The 22,044-nt window shown below is 33.4% G+C and overlaps 3 protein-coding genes across 4 annotated transcripts in view; 1 reads left to right on the top strand and 2 right to left on the bottom strand.

Annotated features, from left to right (window-relative positions):
* LOC126775562 (serine/threonine-protein phosphatase alpha-2 isoform) overlaps positions 1 to 11,693 on the top strand; it is a 31,989-nt gene extending 20,296 nt beyond the window's left edge. The window contains exons 5-8 of one of the 2 annotated variants that reach the window (XM_050497596.1): positions 2,661 to 2,857; positions 7,557 to 7,704; positions 9,493 to 9,631; positions 10,349 to 11,693. In XM_050497596.1, the coding sequence (XP_050353553.1) occupies positions 2,661 to 2,857; positions 7,557 to 7,704; positions 9,493 to 9,631; positions 10,349 to 10,352 (488 nt within the window). In that variant the 3' untranslated portion in view covers positions 10,353 to 11,693. Of the gene's footprint in view, positions 1 to 2,660; positions 2,858 to 7,556; positions 7,705 to 9,492; positions 9,632 to 9,709; positions 9,735 to 10,348 lie in introns of those variants that run through there. The other variant, XM_050497595.1, reaches the window with a different exon arrangement.
* Positions 11,694 to 11,772: 79 nt separating this feature from the next.
* On the bottom strand, positions 11,773 to 15,969 carry LOC126775589 (putative odorant receptor 85e). Its single transcript, XM_050497629.1, has 8 exons — positions 15,528 to 15,969; positions 15,061 to 15,186; positions 14,332 to 14,549; positions 14,050 to 14,083; positions 13,233 to 13,411; positions 12,701 to 12,790; positions 12,368 to 12,523; positions 11,773 to 11,829 (listed from the first exon to the last, which is right to left on the bottom strand). Exons 1-8 carry the CDS (start codon positions 15,952 to 15,954, stop codon positions 11,773 to 11,775), a joined length of 1,287 nt encoding a protein of 428 aa, XP_050353586.1. The 5' UTR covers positions 15,955 to 15,969.
* Positions 15,970 to 17,361: 1,392 nt separating this feature from the next.
* On the bottom strand, positions 17,362 to 20,658 carry LOC126775561 (coiled-coil domain-containing protein 42 homolog). Its single transcript, XM_050497594.1, has 7 exons — positions 20,486 to 20,658; positions 20,075 to 20,276; positions 19,804 to 19,977; positions 19,586 to 19,664; positions 19,256 to 19,395; positions 18,485 to 18,747; positions 17,362 to 17,465 (listed from the first exon to the last, which is right to left on the bottom strand). Exons 1-7 carry the CDS (start codon positions 20,593 to 20,595, stop codon positions 17,432 to 17,434), a joined length of 1,002 nt encoding a protein of 333 aa, XP_050353551.1. The 5' UTR covers positions 20,596 to 20,658; the 3' UTR covers positions 17,362 to 17,431.
* Positions 20,659 to 22,044: the final 1,386 nt, after the last annotated feature.

Genomic DNA, 22,044 nt, shown 5'->3' with positions numbered 1-22,044 from the left:
ACCTATCTCGAGGTTCTGTGCTCAAACCCCAGGTTGGGCACATGGGTTGGGCAAACAATAAAATGTTATTGATTTTTTTTTGTCAAAAAATTTTTAGTATCAGATCGAAGTTTGGAAATTATAAATATTTGTCTGTTTGATATTAATAGACTTCGATACGGTTTGACTGATTACAATGAAATTTGGTACTGTATTTATGTATGTACCTATGTATTTTTTCATGAATATATATTTTTAAACAATCCATTTTGTTGTAAATCGTCACTTGTTAATTATAACGATCACTAAATGTCGTCCTGTGTTAGCCCATGTCCTTTTGAAGGATTCAGGCTTGCTTCATTAAAAATTTCATCAAAATCGTTTGCAGACAGTCACTTTCGCATTTACAATATTAGTATTATATAGATGACTTGTGTATTATATACCCAGACAGGACAACGTCTGCTGAATTTTGCTATTAAGTATATAAAAGGCAATGTCCTCGCTGTCTGACTATTAACTCACAGCTTGAACTTTAAGACAAAGATAATTAATATGAGGAGAATACTCGTTTCGTCATGTAGACGCATTTAGAAAGGATTTTACGAGATTTTGTTTTGATTTGGAAGTTCGTAAACTTCATCTAATTGTTCAGTTCACTTTTATTGTGGCTATCTATGTTTTTTTATTTCCTGTGGACGAAGGATGGTGGAGGAAGGACGAATTTTCAGGATAGTTCGATAGGTACTTGCGTCCATTATTATACTTTATAATTATCATTAATTTCTTTTACATTTACATAATGAAATAACTTATTTCTACGTAAATGTTTAACTTAATAGCATAGAACGAGAAGATAAATCGTTTAAAAATAATTATCTTATGTATTATTTATTATATGATACATTATAGTGAAAACGTGTGTCTGCAAACACAGACGCGTTCTCTGTTCTATCGAATCTCATAAACCGAAGGGATGGCGACCCGACACGACGGAAGCAGCTCCTAGCATCAGGTGCAGGATAAATGGCTTTACGTGCTTTTGCAAGTGGGCCACCTGATGGTATGTGGTCACCACTGCCTATAGACATTGACCTTGTAGGTAATAATAACCATCATCAACGCGCCTCTAACCTTGGAAAGTGGGATGTTACGTCCCTCACTGCACTCACTAGTGACACCAGTTCAATCGCCTATAAAACCGGAACAAAATATTTGATGGCCTAACTTGAACCCTTAAGCTAGTCACTTAGCGAGGAGACATCTTATTATCTAATTAACTCTCAGTAACTCACACATTTTTATTTGCGCAATTGACTTATAAATCGACTGACTGAATTCGCTTAGAACATTAATTTTCGATTAAAAACTTTTAGCTAGAAGGTTACGTTCGCTTTTTTTTTATTACGATTGGATCTAATGACTCAGACAATGGCCTATTGTTTTCAGCCAAAGAAAATGTAATGTAATTTCATAGTATTTACTCGTTATTGTCAAACTTTTCTTTTGTGTAAAATGTTTTTGTAATATTATTAAGTAATTTATTACAGATTATTACGTAATTTACGTCTTGTCTAAATTAGCCTAATTAAAACATTTTTAGGTTATATTTTTCTTTTTTATACAACACGAAAATATTTTAAGACTTAAAGAGTTTATTTTAGTAGTGGGTTTGTCACCAAAAGTGTTGTTAAGATACTTGACACATATTACTCCGTTCTGTTCCTTGCCCGTTTACTCCACAATATCCTTTAATTACATTGCCGAAAGTTGTTCTTCTTCTTTTATTTCTAATTTATATTTAGAAGGGTACGTGTTCTACCTGAGGAGCAAGTGGACACCACTGCACATAGACTGTCATAGATATTCTTTAAACTGTCAATGCGTTACTAAACATATGCTTAAATACTTTATCCTTTGTGCCTGTTATTACACTAGCTTACTTATACTTCAACGAAACACAACTATACTTGTACAAAAGATTTTTCTATTTGTCAATAGAAAATTTCTAGAACAAATAATCTAGTTAGTGTAAAATGTCATGTCAGAACTATTCTAGACGATCGATACACACTGGGTTATCGCTCTCCGGCGCCGGTCGCTCCATGTTTATACGTAATTTTGAGATACGCGCGATGCGTCGAATTCGTCATTCGTCTGTCTTTGTTTGTTATTTATTTATTGTCTTGTGATGTTTCAAATCATTTGTAGTAAATGAATATGAAAATATTGAGAATTTTGACCCGACCCCTTTGATTTGACTTGCGATTGGCTCGGTTAGCCTTTTTTACAAAAGCCCGCCAGCCTGACGTCAACCCTCCTTGAGAATCATATTGTTTGGGGAAACCACAATTGCTGGATGTTCTGCTCATATTATAGTGATATTTCTCTGAGACTCTGGACTATCGCTTACCCTATATCTAAATTGTAAAAATATATTATATAATAGAGTCTCACAACATACGACAATCTGTATTATTTGAAGTAAATGTTGCTTAGGATGTGATTAGTTAAACAGTGCTGTGACTTCCTTTGGATGAAATCAATGACGACAGCTAGAGTGAAATCAGTAAAACTAAACGCTCGCTAATAAGTGTCATTTTAATTTTCTATTCTATCATTATAAAAGTTGTAATTTAAAAAGAAAATATATTAAAATGTTTATATATATTGTTTTACAGTCGACGAAAAGATCTTCTGCTGCCACGGCGGACTGTCACCAGATTTACAGGCGATGGAACAAATCCGACGGATCATGCGACCGACCGACGTGCCCGACCAGGGCCTACTCTGCGACCTGCTATGGTCCGACCCGGACAAGGACACCGCCGGCTGGGGGGAGAACGACCGCGGCGTCAGCTTCACATTCGGCATTGAGGTAGGGTGATAAAGACGAATTAACTATAACCATTATAATAATAAAAAAATACTTTTTGACCGAATTTGGACCAAAACGGACCAACTTAAAAAACTACCCTAAATGCGAGAGAGATATAGTGCACAAGATTACGCATGCGTAAGACGTAGCTGGCATTATTTTGGTTTGCTTCTGGTGGTTACAAAGCCGTACAGGTCGAGGACTTTCCAGGCTTTGCTATCGAAGTACGGAAGCTAAACACAGACTTCCAAAACAAAACGGGTTTCTATTTCGTACTCAAACGGTCAACCGGTTTCAATATCGGGATCTCGGTATCTGCCCCTAACAGATATATAAGCTAGCTACTGGACAAGGCAGATAGCTTGCCGAAGCACTATACACTTTATATAAATTTGCTTTAAAAGTATTAATTTATTTTTCATCCGATGACCGGTAAAATAATGATTATATTTATATATTAAACGCAGTCGCAATCACGTTATCTAGTCGCAACGCAATAATTATTCTGATAATTGCAGTGAAATATATTGTACTCAACACTATTGTTCTCGTACTTTTGCAATCTCCGTACATTATCGGCTTTATCATGATAACGATCCTGAGTGCGTTAATAATAATAATAATCAACGAACATATAACGACCAATATCATTCATATCCCTTTTAATATCCATAACTCTTCATAATAGAAAAATTAAGCATTCATAGTTGTTTTTTATAAACTATGCCTTGTAGCGTCGTATTGTTGGTATCGGTAATGTGTAAGGTTATGTCGGTTTAGCATATTTACATTTTTTTTAATTATTTGGCATATGATAGCGCGTGCCTTACATTTTTTTAGAAATTTACTTTGGTCCTTCTAGCACTAAGGCACATTTATTGACCATTTTGTATAAATTGTATCTTGGATCTTACTTCGCCATGTTGCTTTAATGTGGGTTTTATCACGATATTTTCCTTAATCGCCGAACTCGAATAGATTTATAAACAAACTAGAACCCACAACTCTTTGTTAAGATTCACGTATTCTAACCGCTATACAATCTCGGCTCAATATTGTTTAATGTAATCTATATAAATATTCGAGCTCGAAAATATCACGCGTCTAATAGCTGATGCGATTAAGTTATCAAAATCCGTACTATGTACGTATATAAGGCATTATAATCGTGTTAAATACTTCAAATAATATTATTGGAAGCGTTAATATATAAACATGATACGATCAGGTCGCAGTAAATAATACGTAAGACTAGTACGTGATACTAGGTAGTAAGGCTTTAGGTAAACCCGTATATACTTATTTTTTTATTTTATTTATTTAAGATTCACCAGTGGTAAATACATCAACACGTACAAAGGTATACAATTTTAATACAACTTAAAACTAAATGCATTACCTATTAAGGTGAATACCACTTGCAAAGATAAAGTTGGAGATGACAAACTTATAAATAATTAATTGTTAGTAAATCAAGGTTAAAAATGACAAGAATTAACAATAATAGTAAAATAATAAAATACAAATATAAACAAAATAAATTAGTTAGCTGACAATTTTGACAATATTTTTTTGTGAAACTTGTTTGATGAGTCTCCAAAAGGGTCTAAAACAGCACTGTGCTCATTCAAAATTCCACATAAGCGAGATACAGGTGAATTGCTTCCTAAAACAGTTTTGCGAAAAGGTCTTACTAATGGTGTTATTGGTTTACGTGGATGTCTAATGGGAACATTCAATTTAATTTTTGATATGTACATAGGCAGTCATTAATCACATTTGTACCGCCAATCAATAATACCTATTTGTGTTCCGGTTTGAAGATTGTATGAAACGGTTTACCTACACGGGCAAGGGATGTAACATATTTGTTTTTAAGATTGGTAGCCCATTTACGTTGTAAGCAATGGTTAATATTTTTTACAGCGTCAATAGTCTGCTCTGGTGTTCCATTTGTCAGCCTTGCTAATTTATTTTAAATTTTAAAAATATACTTAAACATATCTGCCCATTCATATATAAACTGAAAAAATATTAAATTGCGATACTTAAAATACATATACTATACCAAAATATACTAAACCCCAAGATTATAAAAGAAACTGTTTGGATTGTGTTTTCTGTTTAAACTTAATGTAAACTTAAGTAAGTACTTCTCTTTTTTTTATATTTATTTAACAATCTTCTAAATGCAGAAGATGTAATACTGAAATCGTATACTTTTTCAATTCGAAACACATACATTACATTCTTTCCTGTGAATTGTGGACCTGGATTCCTGACTGTATTGTCATCTGACTGTTGAGTTATTCGTAGTGGACGTAAAAATGATAGTATCCCACTGAAAACGTGATGTATGATCAAGATATATACAACACACACACACACATTAATATCACATTAAGTTAATTCAAAGTGTAATTCTTATGAGCTCAATACTTTTTAGATAAAACACATAATTTATTCCGAGAGCTTATTGAGGATTCGGTAACATTATGCGTCGTTGTCATTAAAGAGAAAAGTTGCAACACTGTCAGAACATTGGCAATAAATCGTTTCTGCCTCTTTCGACGGTAGTTATTAAGTGAAAGAATGTCATCATGAAGAAACTTTTAATGAATGTTTTTAGTTTTTGTTCAGACCACAGCTCGTTTATGGAGTCTGATAAAACAACGGTTCGTTAACCGTTACTTTTTGTATTATAACTTATCTTAATGCCTAAAACTATTTCGACAATTGAGGTTCTTGTTATATGACGTCACCAATCAACAAGCCTTACTGGTAGTGTTTAGTTAGACTGATATATAGTTAAGGTTTAAGACATTTATTTACTAAAAAAGAACAAATTCCACTTAAACTTAGGAAATTAAATATATAACCGTAGCGTACCATAACTTATAAGTCTACATTTGCCAGTAAATAACTTTTTAATCTTTTTTTGAATATATTATTGAATTTGCATTTATAACGTCTTTTGGTAATGAGTTGTATAGCTGTGCTCCTTGAAATAATATCGGTTTTGTACCTTACTTAGTTCGGAATTTGGGTAATTCGATTTTATGTCGGTTTCGAGTTGTTTTTTTTTTCATAACAATTCTTATTTATATAAAATATAAATGCACCTTTTTTTGTTAACCGCATTCATAAGTAGAACACGTAAGCGCCTCGATATCCCAACAAAAGCATTCCCAAAGAGGGTTGGCGTCAGGCTGGCGGCCGAACTTTGAAGTCGGGCGATATATAAATTTTTTAAACGTTGACCCCAAATAATTGTCAAACGAGTGATGATTATATTATCATCTTGCCGGAGTATTTAGTTGTTTAGGGAAATGTTAAACGCTAGTGATAAACGTTGCATAGCGTAGCGTATTCATGCTTGTTTACCGTGCACAAAGCGTTCTAATACCTTCGTATTATAGGTCAATATTGTTTGCGTAAATATTATTGAACGAAATACATATAGGATTCAAGAATATTTTATACGAAATTATGACGTATTTCGATCTTATATAATTATTATATCGTATCCGTAACGTGCTAATGTTTTTAACTGATAAATTACATAAACAATTTATGTTCTTAAGAACATACAATGTTTATGTAATATCGATACAACAGAAAAACAAGCGACTCATTCGTATTTCCCAACTTAGTTATGTTGTGATTTGCCTTAATGTAGTTTGATAAACCGCATGAGTAATACTACAAATTGTATTTAATTGTTATCCTTATTTGTTTGATGTTTTTTTTTTTTTAATAAAGAAAATTATAAGAAATAATTATATTAATAACTTGGGATGTCGTTATGGGAAAGAATATTTGGTAATTTTATTTAAACCCATTGTTATTAAATGTGAGGTTCGATAACTTCCAAAAGTTCCTATAAAAATTTCTCCAATTTAAAAACGCAATGATTTTACGAAACCATAAATATTATTATATTCGATTCAATATCAAACTTGTTATTTTTCTTTAAAACTTTGATTTCAGTAGGCTATAATATTGAGTAACTAGTTAAACGATTTTAAAACAAATCTTCTTGTAATCATTACTTTGCGCCAAGTAACGACATTATTCTTACAAACCGGTTTGGAAGGTACTCGAGTCATTGTAATGTAACCCCGCGGCGCATCCGCAGGCAAGGCGATGGAGGGGACCTCACCCTTTTCAAGTTAATTATAATCGAGAGTTATTCGTTTCGTCGGACGTTGCGCTGGTTTTTAACTCATTTTTTTGGTTTTGAAATCGTCATTCTTTTATTCTTTATTAATAAATCGAACTCAGTTTTGTCCAAATTAAACGGCCCACGAAATTATAAGAAACGAATAATAAAAAAACTTTAGCAATTTGATAGATTGTCTGTGAATGTCCTCTTATATAATAATTATTTATTTATTTCAAGAAATTGAACCTCACATATATTCAATTTGTACAACTATTTTAAATGTTAAAATGCAAATTGTCCAATTTTGAAACGGCAATCGTCGGTTAAAATCGACTTGATCTATCCACTGGGCCATCACGGCTCCTGAAATTTATAGGAATTCTGAACTTTAATCCCTAAGTGAACACTGACCGTCTCGTAAACTCGCTAGTTCATTTCACGTTATACAAAGCCTTAGCAATTCCAATGATATTTTTTGTGCTTCTAAGTTGCCTAGTATATGTTATTTTAATAAAATGAATTGGTCTTCACCAGGTGGTGGGCAAGTTCCTGTCGAAACACGAGTTCGACCTGATCTGCCGGGCGCATCAAGTCGTCGAGGACGGCTACGAGTTCTTCGCCAAGCGGCAGCTCGTCACGCTGTTCTCCGCACCCAACTACTGCGGGGAGTTCGACAATGCAGGTCAGCCACCTAACAGACAACTGGATGAGTTAGACTAGCTTTAACTTCGAGATATAGCAGCGCTGAGCGCTTTCTATCGACTGTATCACGGCGAGTGCTCTGAGGAATTATTCTCTCTAATTCCTGCACCCCCTTCCTTCATAAGTCTACGCGAGCTGGCTCTCGATGTCACCGCCTAACTGTGACATCAATTCCATCGCGCACAAAGAAATTTGGCAACTCCTTTCTTTGTCGCACTTCCAAAAAATGGAATTCCTTACCAGCTCACGTGTTCCCCTCCTCTTACAACCCGGGTTCCTTCAAACGAGGCGTGAAGGCATCTTGCGGGACGGCTAGTACAGAACATTCTTCCCGACTGTACTGGCCGTCGTCGCGTTTGGACTCTACTACCACTTACCATCAGGTGGAGTAGAGTCATTTGCCATCCCGGCGCATATTTACTTTGGAAATGATTTGTAAGTACCATTGATGCCGTATGTACGTAAATTGAATACATTGCCCAGCAAATTTATACTTTAATGCTTAATATTATAAATGCGATAGTAACTTTTTCTGTTTGTTAAGCTTTCGAGGTTAAACTGTTGAACTGATTTTTGTAAAATTTTATGAAGAAAGCTTGAACCCCAAGGACGAACACAGGCTACTTTTTATATCTAATATCCGCCCCGTAAAACGCGGCCGAAGCCGCGGGCGAATACTAGTAAATTAATAAAAACAATAAATCGTAATCGCATGTCAAAGTTCAATTGGTCTGTCATCCTATTAAAACAAAAGATTATAATTTACTATGATTTCAATCGGCTTCTTTAAACAAACAGTATCATCCCCACCACTCCACATGGCGTGACCCCTTGGTTTCAGAATATATTACAATTTAGAACACTACTCGCGTAACCGCCCCACCCATACAAGTCACCATACCATTTTCATGATTAGTATCAAAGCAGACGATCTAATTACCATTGAATAAAAATCCTCACCTTATCTATACCGTATAGCAATACAGTATTATTATTATAATAATATATCCACTTTTGTAATGTGTCGACCGTTAAGAAATGAATTTAACACAATTGTAGTCGAAATTTTAAAAATAGATCGTTTCTTATGATATTTTACCTATGAATTAAATATATATTCACAATATAAGGCAGTTTTGATATGTTTACACAATGTGTGTTTTTTTTTTAATTTTTATATAGAAGTAATGTTACAAAGTATATACCAATTGTAAGTTAACTTGAATATAAAAGTTGATGCTCATTTATAGTATGTATACTCTAATAGATAGATATATATATATATATAGTTTTATAATTTAAGTTATATAACTGTGTGATAAATAAATTAATAATATATACCTAAATTTTGACAAAACTATAATATAATTGATATAATTCTTCTCGTGCTATGCGGTGGAAGACATCGTGAGGAAGCCTGCATTTCACTAAAATTCTGCCACATGTATGTTCCAACAACTCGCATTGGAGTAGCGTGGTGGAATAAGCTATGGACAAGGTATGGACCTTCTCCTCAAAAAGAGAGAGGAGGCCCAGCATTGGGACATTCACAGGCTGTTACTGTAATGAATATCAGTATGATCTATGATAAATCAGAATTTAAAAAGTCTATAAGTACAAATAAATAAATATGTTAAAAATTACTTAGCTAAAGTATCAATAGTCACATTTAACATAGACAAGGAAATATCACAACAACAACATTATTTTTATGAATTTAGCAGTAATTACTAAAGCGAACAGTAATGCATTACGAATATTCCCTCAGGCGCGCTGATGTCGGTGGACGAGACGCTGATGTGCTCGTTCCAGATCCTGAAGCCGGCGGACAAGCGCAAGCTGTACTCCGGCCTCAACATGGGCCGCCCCAACACGCCGCCGCGCGCGCAGCCCAAGAACAAGAAGAAGTGAGTAGTCGCGCTACTGAGCACTACGCCTGAACTCATTAATTAATGACTCCTTGTACATTATTTTTTTTCATTCAGAGATATATAGTACGAAGCCGGCGATATGAAGTACAGAACCCAGTGTGGAGTGCTAAAATAATTCCTAACCGAGCACAGAGCATTTCATAATGTTTTTTTTTTAAACGGTTTTCGGTTCGATTGAAAAATCACATTCGCAATAAAAAAAATTAATTACTCTTGTCACTTGTCCGAGTGTTACCCGTCAATAAATTCGAGGCACACTTAACCCGCATTGCGTTTTGTTTTGTCGAAGTGTTTGTCTCTGTTTTATAGAAGAAATGCACCTGAATGTCTATTTTTAACGACATTTTTCATAATTATCTATTTCTTGCATAAACTGAATAATACATAAAAATATAAATTAAATATTATTAATTTAATACTAATAATCTATTTATTTTGTCAAGCCGTTTGTTGGCGTGACCGTCACATATAGACATTTCTTATGTATGCAACATGTTTAGTTAGTGTCTAGAGATGTGATGTCGTTATATTTTATACAATTAAAAAAAAGTTGCGTTCTATTTTTAAATTTCAAATCGTCGAATAAATTCCATGCTGCCTTTGTAACATGTATATTCTTTTTTTCGGGAAATTTAAAAATCGAACGATTTTTTTTAATAAGAATCGTTTTTAACGTGTCTGTCCATCCCACAGTTAAACCCCAGACCGCCGCCATCGCATCGAAGTCGACGACTTGCATGGATTCCCACGCTAATTATCTTTTAATTGATTTATTCAATATCATCGCCATTTCCTTTTAAAAACTCTTTAAACCCATTACAATAAGTCCTCCCTAAACAAATGTATCGCTTTCATATTGTCGATTCTTCCAAAACACAAACTCATTTATTTATTTGCAATTTGTTTTTTAAACACATTCACGTCGAATAGGTAATGTTTATTTTCACTCGCTTTAACAATTGCTGGACAATTGTGTTCAGCGTAGACGTGGGCTTATCGGCTACCAATATCTTTGCCTTAATCTACGAATTAAAAAAAAAAACAATCTAATTATCACAAGCATAAAATAAGTCACATTCAAAAAAAAAATACGTAATTGAAAATCGAAGTCCAAAGCTTCCTTTGTACAAGTTGCAAGTATTGTAAGTATAAATAATTCAAAAAAAAAAAATCATGGCTCTGGGGAGTCCAAGTAGGAGGCGCGTAAGGTGTGAATGCTAGTATGTATTATTGTATGTTCGTTCGTATGTCTGCTCTTACGCTTGTGTCGTACTCAATATCCATAATATGTGTAAGGCGTTACGCGATTTCGATGTAACATAAATTATTCAGCAACCGTTTCACTGCCAATACGAAACGGATCACTCGCGACGGCAACTAAAACCGGATTGTTGCATCGAAACCGCGCAGCGATATTAATTAATGACTTTGAGTATATCGGATAGCCGTTTATAATTAAGTAGTAAGCGTAATTATTTGTGAACAGCCTAGGTCTTCCGGGACGATTAAATTTTTGGAATTTTCAACCGTCCCCTAGTGGTTGGACGCTTAATTAGATCATGGTGTAGCGTGCTTTGTGCGTACTTCGTGTCTCGGCGATCCCGCGTCGTGTATAACTTTTTTAAATAAGACCGCTTCCACACGGACCGTTTTTAACTGACATTATTTTTAATCTGTAATTTTACTTTTGTATCGTGCAATGATCTTAATGATATGAAAATTAAAAAAAAAAATTAAATGTAGAATGTGTTTTATTAATTGAAATAAAATGGAATTGTAATAACGATGAAAATGTTTTTATAAAAACTTAGGGTTTGTCGTGTAATTGAAAATAATTGGTCCGTGTATCAGAAGTCCTGACATAACATTAATTAAAACAAGTCGAGCGCGGGAAGCGATGCATTGAATCACTATTTATTTTCGCTATGAATCAGACTGAGCCCCGTACATGGCCGACGGCCGACTTAAATCAATGATTTATTGATGTATGAACAAGAGAATTGTATATTAATTTCGTAAATAAAATACTTTCTGAATATTTTGAAGTTTTATTTATTACATCAGTTAGTGCAAATGAAATTAGTACGTGACAAGATTCGTGTCGTTCACAATGATTCTTACTTCTCGTTTACATTTACTAACAGCGTGTAATACGAGAATGAAGTCTTTATTATCTGTAAACAAAGAAAAAAATATATATTCGACCTGCTTTTATTGAATTAATATGATTAATAAAATTTTACACGTTCAATATTTATTCGAAATTAAGGCTTCGCCCGCGGCCTCACTCATAATTCAGAATTGCTAAATACCAACTTACGTAGCAAACAATAGTAAAGGATATTCATAGAAACTTTCACCCTCTTTATATACTACTTACCCCTTAAGGTCAGTATTTACCTGTTAGTAATACGTATTATATCAAAGCTATTAACTAGCAATTCATATATAAATGCTTATCTTCAATAAAAATGGACAATAATCAGGAGCGCAGCTTGCCCTTGGTGGGCCCTGTATCATAATTTGGTAGGGGGCCCTAACTACGGCGTTCGTTCGTGATACATTGATATACTTTGTTTTCTGTTTTATTTTTTCGTTTTTCGCTATTCTCACCCTTCTTACTATTTATGATCTCCTGGTTACATGACACTCGTTTCATAATCAAGATTGGAGTCATTCGCGTTTAGTGTAAGTACAAGGTAAAATACAAACCACGACGAATGTATGAAGATTCATTGGTAGAAATCTACCAGCTCGCACAATCACGGGGTTTAGGTTGGACAGCAATATGTTGAGTAAGAGACGACGGGTTTTCATTCCCATGGTCGGCCAGGCGCTCTGGTACGCAGCTGTCGTAACACGGTCGGCCTGCGCGGGAAATTGTTAAACAATCAACATACTAGAACCCTTTGTCTGTTGTTTTATTGTTGTAAATAATTACTTAACCGATCTTAATACAGATTATCTTGTGGCATAATTTTAAAAGAAAGCTTTTTCAAGTTCTAATTAATTGGCATTTAAAGGAATGATTTTCGACATATTCACCTGTAAAATAATTTGGTTACCGAAATAGCAATATATATAAATGTCCAGGGCGACCGCTCCCAAATACTCGACGGTGATCATGTCGAATTTCTGTAATAAGTAAAACTTAATTTGTAAAACATTTTATACTTTCAAGCTACTTTAAAAATAACTTATATATTTATAAATAAGTCCTATAAATGTCAGCCGATTGGAAATGCGGATTGCTTTATAATTTAATGATCTATTGGGGTATGGCTTGAGAACATCAGCCATGTTTTCGACCGTTTATTTAAATTAGTCATAAAAGTCTCCGGGATCGTCACAGAGTTATTTTGGAAATGTATATAAGGAATCTTCATATATTGGAGAAAGATAAATCTGTCGGCCATTACTATTAGGTAAGGTTAGGTAGTAAGTATTGTCATTTTATGTTCTTTGCCGTTTAATTAACAATCCACCATGAAACCATAGACAATTAATACTTCTTAATGATTTGAAATATATCTAGATATATGTGCATCTATGTTTATTTAATGTTAACTAAACTAACTAAAGTAGCGGCATACAGTAAGGTGCACAAGTACAGCGTGACCTGTACAACCCGTAGCACAAGTAACGGTGAGACGAACTTTTCAAAACGGTCCTTGTATTCGTTGATTACTTGACAGATGCGCGCGCACTCTTTGAGCGCATCGTTGGTTGCGTCGTCATATTCAGAACTGTATATGTCTATAATATGATAAGTGTTTTTTAGCAAACATAAAATGTCAAAATATAAATTTGAACTAACGATTTTTTTTATTGAAATATAACAATATGATGTGTAAAAATGTATTGTGCCTAATTTCAGAGATTATAACTTATATTTATATCGGTTTAATAATTCAAATTCAGAAAGTTGTAAGATATAGAGAATAATTAAATACAGTTACTTCCTTTATTTTTTTTAATGAATAATGGCACTAAAGAAAGAATTTAAAATTAGCCATGTCTCATTTGCTCATTATTCCCGTCTTTACTCACACCTTTCGGTACTGCATGCGACAATTATGAGCAGTCCTCACGAATTTATTCTTACAAATTCCTTTCAATATAGAGTTTTGTTGTTTTTTGAAAATGAATATTTTGTAACAACGCGTTCGTCTCTTTTGGTCTCCTGGTCGATGTCTGACAGCCGTTATATTAATGCACAAGTAGGTTTGTAAAATGCGTAACATTTTTTATCATTACACTCATATCTATTGTAAAAGCTATCTCTAAATACTCGACTTCTGGTAAAAACGATCTGTTAAGTATAGTCGCCATTTTCAATTCGGTTCTTTAATGCCATGAGTTAATTTTTGCTTAAAATTTATAACAAAACTTACCGAATTCAGTTTTCATTCCAATGAAATTAGCTCTCTGAGAAATAAATTTAATTATATATTACAAAGATTAAATTCAGACTTACGATTATTGTTTAAATCAGGGTTGGTATACTTTATTAGTTAAAAATACAAATTTATCTCGTACTTTACGTGAAATATTTTGTTCTGAACAAAGATTTCGTTGATATTAACAATTAAGGCAAAACGCAAGAGTCTTGAAGTCTAAAGCCTGTTCAAACCTGTCAAGGTTATAACCTAATTTTACCAAATAAATTCACTTACCAATTTTTTATCGTAATGATATTTCGAATCGATCATTTCACTCGTGTTGTACAGGTAGTTATGTTTTTCGTCATCTTCTATAGTGCTGTACTGACTCGATAATGCGCTATATTGGACCCCTCCTTCAAGGATGGCAGTGTAACGCACGTTACGAAGACAACAGCATAACAAGTCTAACTGACCACACAGCAAGATAGCGTGGCAAGCGAAAAAAACACCTACAAACATTTTATTTGATTAATTATTAGTAAATTAATTGTAATTTAAATACACAATTTACCTGGTGGTAGGTCTTTGTGCCGGCCCGTCTGGGTGGGTTGGGTCCCACCCACTCATCAGACATTCTGCAATACTTAGTATTGTTGCGTTCCAGTTTGAAGGGTGAGTGAGCCAGTGTAACTACAGGTTCATCTACAGATACATCTCAGTCCCCAATGTTGGTGGCGCATTGGCGATGTAAGGAATGGTTATTATTTCTTATATGTCTACGGACGGAGGTGAACACTTACCATCAGATGTCCCAGTTGCTTGTCCGCCTGTCTAACATTAAAAACATTATAAATATGTATATATTCATAAAAAATATACTTTCGTAATGTTACTCGAAATAAAATTACCACTGATTAATTTCAACCAAGTAATCACCTCATACGCTTAACGAGTTTTTAATATATAAAAAAATTTCGCTTAAGATATTTTTTACAAATCTTTAAATAGAATAAATCTCACCAAGTTGCCCCAAAGCAAGCGCCACAAAAGCCTGTGCCAGACATTGGCGCAAGAAAATCAGAACGATCAGAGATGTTTGAGTGACTTCGGTATATATCCAAGGTTGTAAAGTTTGCTTTGTCCATACTAAAAGAAAATAGGCTCTTTAAATATTTATACATATGAATATGGCTCAATACAATTCTATTTTAATATTTATGACAAATACTCCATAAATTCATAAAAGCCTGTCTCTATATATCTTTACGATCAGGTACATAAAATCTATTTATTTTCGATTTTATTTGTTATATAAAGTTTTACTTTGATTTTATTTTTAATACATATTAGACAATTGCATCTTATAAAGATAAATTAAGAATATTATTATTAAATTAATAGATAAGTCGATTAGATAATTAATAGTTATAAATATTTCAGGGAGAATAATATTTTCTAAATAATATTATATTAATAATCGAACTTACGATGAAGAACCAAAGGCATGAAAACATACATGGTAACACTGAACAGAGTGCAAGCTGTATAGAAGAAGGCAAATTTTTTCGCCGTCTTATAACTTTTTACCATTGTCATGTTCGTTAGCCCTCGAGCTGAATGCCATTTAAAATTATTATTCATAAACCCAACCAAATCATACATGGCATCTTTGTTTATAGCGAAATAAGAAACGATAAGCACAGATGTTATTAACGGTAACCCGTCCGCCATTTTGTCTAAACTGGACATTATGTCAATCCATTCTACATACAAATTCACGATTAGCGAGAGTAACAAATTAATAAGAACAAATAAAACAATGCTCAAGTAGATATTATTTATGAATATCTCATATTCTTTACGCGGTTTATCGAACCAATCCCAACATCCGACAGTTTTCAGGGTTATTTCCATAAAATGTGTATAATTTTGAACTCTTTTAGAGTTAAGGGAAGTCGACTCGTTAGATTTTAGTATTATTTTTTTCATTGTATAAGATATTAAAGTAACGTTAACTGGTTTTCGAGTTATTTGTAGTAAGGTGAGGATTTTATGACATTTTGTTGTTGTATTGAAACATATATATATCGCTTATTGATTTTACTTACCAACCATTGTAAAGGAACCCGTAGAATAGCATACTTAACAATTATTATTTGGACACTATATAATCATTTTGATTTAATTACATATTTTATCCCTTAAATATTTTTTCTGGTTTAGACACCTATATATATGGCACTGATAAAGTATGGAACAGAACATGATCTACATCTATAGAATGAAAATTTTATAGAATACCTTTTTTACATCATTTTATGACAATTCATATGTTTAAAAAAATATCAGCGGATTCAGCTACGTTAATTTATTCCTATATTTTTACTATGGCTTGGTATGATATTATAGCGACTTTTATTTGAAATATATAAAAAGATATTTTTTGTCATGCGTCGAAACCAATAAGTAGGACGCAAAAATGCAATATGCTCCAATCTTTCTTTAGAAAAATTTCCCAGCTGTGAGACTATTATAAAAATGTATATATTAAAATGTTGTAAGACATAAACAATAAAATACGTCGTGTGTAAATAACCCTTTAATTATCGTAATTCTAAACCGAACCTATTAACTCTTTCTCGACCAAAACTTTGCTTATTAGAAGTTAATTAAAGAAAGTTAATACTTGGTCGCTAATGATACATTGAATTTAAACGACATCAGTATTTAGCAAATAGGACCTACATTTACTTATGAAAATTTAATAAGAATATTAGTAAGTTTCTTTCAATTGCCACAGCTGGGCAGAGGCATCCTGACAGATGTCCTAACTGACGTAGATTTTCATTATAATATACTATATTCTGTTAAATTATAGTGTAAAATAATAATCTTATTTATAATCAATGTTATTTAATTTAATCTTATAGACGTCGAGATGGCCTAGTGGTTAGTACGCGTGAATCTTAACCGATGATCGTGGGTTCAAACCCGGGCAAGCACCACTGAATTTTCATGTGCTTAATTTGTGTTTATGATTCATCTCGTGCTTGACGGTGAAGGAAAACATTGTGAGGAAACCTGCATGTGTCTAATTTCAATGAAATTTTGCCACATGTGTATTCTACCAACCCGCATTGGGGCAGCGTGGTGGAATAAACCCCAAACCTACTCCTCAAAAGGGATAGGAGGCCTTAGCTCAGCAGTGGGACATTAACAGGCTGTTACTGTTACTGTTATAGACGTGCCTGTATTAATGTTCACGTTTATTTTTATCTGTCTTATTATTATAACAATTACACTAAAAAAATTAAAAGTACTTTATTTTCAAAGGTTTATTTCAAATATATAACACATAGTATTTAAGGAAAACGATTAAAAGTGTTTTCCCTTATTTTTCTGATGTCTCAGTTGATTCTGCATATCTGAAAAGAGATAATCCAGGTAATTTAAAGAAAAAAAAAACATTAAAATCAAAATAATTATACCACAAGAATGCTCTTACAAAGTACTAAATGAATACTGTAAAAATACCGCCAGTTTGAAATATAAATTATACGGACACAGACCGGCATGAAATAGTTTTGTTTTTTTTTACTATTAATAGGCCAGCGTTTGACCGTTGACTTGCCTGATGTTAAGCATCGACACGGTCTAAGATGTAGCACGCTTGCCTATAAGAAACCTGTTTACTCTGGATTTGAAGACACCAACATTGTACTAATCGGGAAATACGAACTCGGGCAAAGCATTCCAAAGTTTCGCAGTGCGAATGATGAATGTAGACTCAAAGCGCTTCGTACGTAGGCGGGGAATTTCCACTGTGTACATATGGCGCTTTAGTCGCGTTTGCCTGGCCGTTCGATAGTAAAAAGTTATTCTTATAGACAGATTATAATACATACGATAATAAATTATTTTTAATTTAAAGTCGTAAATCCTAGCGATAATATAGACGAATATTGGTTCAACGTATTATCAGCCTATATACATAAAGAAATTAACAATTTGTTTATATAAATGCGTTCGAACACGCACTTACAAGAGTCTACCATTCCGAATTGAATTAAATATTTTTGGGTTAGATATTATATTTATTGAAAAAAGTTATTATTATTGACTAGATAACATTCCGTGCCAGAGAGCAGAAAGCACGTAAAGCCGTTGGTCCTGCGCCTGAACTCTTTCCGGTCGTGTCGGATGGCCGTCCCATCGGATTTTGAGAGTTAGGGAATAGAGATTGCATCTGTGTTCGCGCATATAGATACTTGTGCACTATAATCTGTCTTTCGCAGTTGGCTGATATCTCTTGAGATTGTCCACCGTAGCTGAAATCGATCAGGACATTATCACAGCGTGAGTGACCCACGAAGGTGCAGCAATGATGTTAAACATTGCCGAAACGACACTTAGCATTATGTAAAATAATATAACTACAACTAACTTTTCCTTTGAGCGTCGCAGCGCGAGCCTGTAGATACGTTTCAACTCCAGCAACGCTCGCATGATCACCACCAGCTGCTGTTCGAAGTCGTCACTCTTCACGTCCACCGCCAATCCCTTCTGTTTGCAAATCTTCACGTAGAGGCTCCATATCGCGGACCGGACGTGACAAAGTTCAACTTGCTTATTTGCGGCAGTTTCCTTTAGACGATTGAGAGCCAACTCCCATTTTATCACACGGTTACGGACGTTGTCGTAACGCCACTGAAAACAAATAATCTGTTGCTACGATCTGATACATGGGCGTGATGTCGGGTAAAATACATGCTGCAAGTTAAAGGAAGGAAGATTGCAGAAAATTTCATGATTATAAAATCATTAAAGATAGAACGTCTTTCTTAAGTTGAATACGTTTACCATCGGCAGATACAATCGCGAAACTAACGGACGATATCGAGGAACGTTAAATGCACCCACTGTAAGAAAAACACTTTATACGGATACATTTGACAATTATTATACCCCAAAAATCTTCTCAGTAGTCACAAAAAATTACGTATCAACAATCAGTATTGATCACGATGCCCGATTCATTTTTTGTAAGGATTAATTATTAGAAGATCGATCGATAGCTTAGTGGGCAACTGTACTCAAAGATATTTCTAGGTGTTCGGTGTCAAATAGGACCAGGGTGAAAAATATCCCTGCAGTAAGTATAGTAATATTGCGGGTAAGTATATTGCGGTTATGAAATATATGAGCCATGATTCACCCTAAGATCAGCGAGGGTATTGTTGAGCCCCATTATGAAAAGCTTCTTCTCTTCAGTTAGGGCTGCAATTTCTTGACGTGCTGTCTCCAGCATTTCCAGATCACGTTCTTGACGTTCTGCCAGTGTGCTTTTAGCTGCAGCTAAATAAATTATCAAAGTACAAACAAAAGTAAATTTGTTAAATAAATTCTACGTTATTTTATTATATACGAATAAAATAAAACATTCACCTGATGAACTGACCGAATGCTAAAAGACTTGTGTGTTTGTTTTTGTAAATATTTAATTATTAAAAAAAAAAATTATTGTTAACTAAGTTCTTATTATTACCTAAAGCTTCATATCGGTTGAGAACATCCAAAGGTTGCTTAAATTCGGGATAGTTATGCACTACCGACATTAGGTATTCCTGAAAAATACAACATTATAAATTATTATTGTACTTATTGTTACGAATATGCTCAATTAGTAAGTTAAGTTGCAGACGATTGTACCAATTTAGGAGTTTTTAAAAATCAATATCTTCCAAGAGACTCGTTTATCGGTACCTCGTAAATCGTGTAATCATGAACTTGTTTTTCCATGAGATGTTTAACTTCTTCCATCTCCGCAACTCGCTGTCTCATGGCTTCTGTCTCCTTGGCCTTACGTTCTAACACTTCGTTATCAGCTGCCATTTTACGCTCAGCTCGATCGCGTTTCTCTTGATTTTCTCGTATAAACTGTTTAAAAAGTTTTGAGATAAATACAAACAAAATATATAATGAAAATCGTTATTTATTGTAAAAAAAATAATGTAGCTCTAAGTTATCATGAAACCTTGTTGAAGCTGATAAAAGAATCTTTCAACAGCATCTCTTTTTCGCGAAGATCTTGCCATTTGGCATCCATTGTGGTTCTGTTAGCTTGTTCCTCATTCCGTTTAAGCGCGAGTTTCTCATCCGCCTCCATGAGGTCCCTCCGCGCTTGTTCCATCAAGACTTGTGGAGTAGGTCGAGCTACGTCCCATTTTGGATATTTTCTGTCGGAAATATTGTACTCAAAAAATAAAGTTACATATCACCTTAATTAAGCTTTGTTGACGAATAATTAAAAATATTGGCTCAATAATTAATATTATTCGTACTTAATAAAATAACTAAGGTTTAATATACTACATATTTAGCTAATCGACACAACTCTAAAATAACCGTTGAAAAAAGGCACTTTCATAAGCTGAAACATTCTTACTTCACCATTCGAGATGTTTCCATCAAAGACTTGTAATATTCTGCCGTCGACTCCACGGGTGGGCCATGTGGGATTACTATAGGGGCTAAATCCTTTAAAGATTTTTTCATTATAAATTTTAAAATTGTCGTTCGTAATAAATAAATAAATGAAAACTTTTATTAAAAAGTGTTCGTTCAATATCGTACAAATAGCAACCGTTGCTACCGCAGTTGTTAAGCAGCTTTTTTAAAAACTTTTTTTAAAGATAATATGTAGTTTTTAATATTAATTATTTAAGTCATTGGTAAACATATAATATTTAACAATTTAAATATACGTATATATTCAAAAAGAAATAAACTTCCTACATTTATGTTATGTAAGCGAGATTCAACGTAGGATTATCAAAATAATTGTTTAGAATTCTTAAACAATATTTTATGTTATACTAACGCTAATTATGTTTATATATAAATATTTAAAATAATACTATTTTTTTTAGATTAATCTTATTTGGGCATCGATGAGATAACAAGTTTAATTTTTTCATTGTGTTATGTCTTTGTCAATTTTATTACGTCAGCTCGTAGACAGAGAAACAAATAGACCAAGGGGCCGCGAAACCGCGATTTTGACAGAGATAGTTTGTTAATGTGTGCGTATAATGTTGCCATAGTAACTGCATTCCCTGTTTTGAGAGATAAATGATTTTCAGAATTTCATTAAAACAAAATAAGTTTATTGAATTTTACATTTTAACATTTATTATACTTTTTTGAATTAAATTTTTTTTTTTTCCAACTACACCCAAAACTGTTGCATTGTTTGTTTTTGTTTCCATTATCAATAGTACTTCAGCATCTTTATATGGAACTGAATTAGCATTCTCCTCAGAAGATGAAATATAAAACACTCAATTAAATTATTACTAAAGAATGGTTGCCACATAGATTTCTATGTTAACCTCTTTGACTCGGAATATAATAATATTATAAATTCATGTAGAATGTTAAATAATGTTGTCGTTAAGATATTATAAAAAGGAGAACGAATAAATTAAAATAACATATTTTCACATAACGAAGCACTTTAGGTTATTATGGGACTCCATATTTATTTGTTTACATTGTCAACGAGTCGATATTTTTTATCAAAAATCGGGTTATGTTTTTTAGCTGACGCTGGCAGCACTTATATGATAAATAATTATAGGTAATGAATGATAAAAACTGGAAAATCCTATTATCTTCAGGATTTTAATACAATATAAGGTTCCGTCATGCTATGGCATAAATAAATATCACTGAGAAATTATATTTAGGGACAAAATCGTCGTACTTACGCGTAAAAACACACGCCGACAATTTACTTCTTGCTATCACTTTAACATGAAATAATACGACACTGCACCATTGTATAACCTTTGATATGATATAAGGATTGTTTCTCGGCCTTTTCACTGGATTAGAATCGTTTTCTAACATAAAAGTAAGCGAAAATTGAACAAAAAACACAATGAACGCATCAACTGTCAAGTTTGTTTCGCTACTTAAGTAGCGAAAGTTAAGTACTTAAGT

This window comes from Nymphalis io, chromosome 18, assembly GCF_905147045.1.
Source record: "Nymphalis io chromosome 18, ilAglIoxx1.1, whole genome shotgun sequence".
In the NCBI taxonomy this organism is placed as follows: domain Eukaryota; kingdom Metazoa; phylum Arthropoda; class Insecta; order Lepidoptera; family Nymphalidae; genus Nymphalis; species Nymphalis io.
The sequence above is the reverse complement of the archived record's forward strand: the minus strand, read 5'-3'. Positions and strand labels throughout refer to the sequence as shown.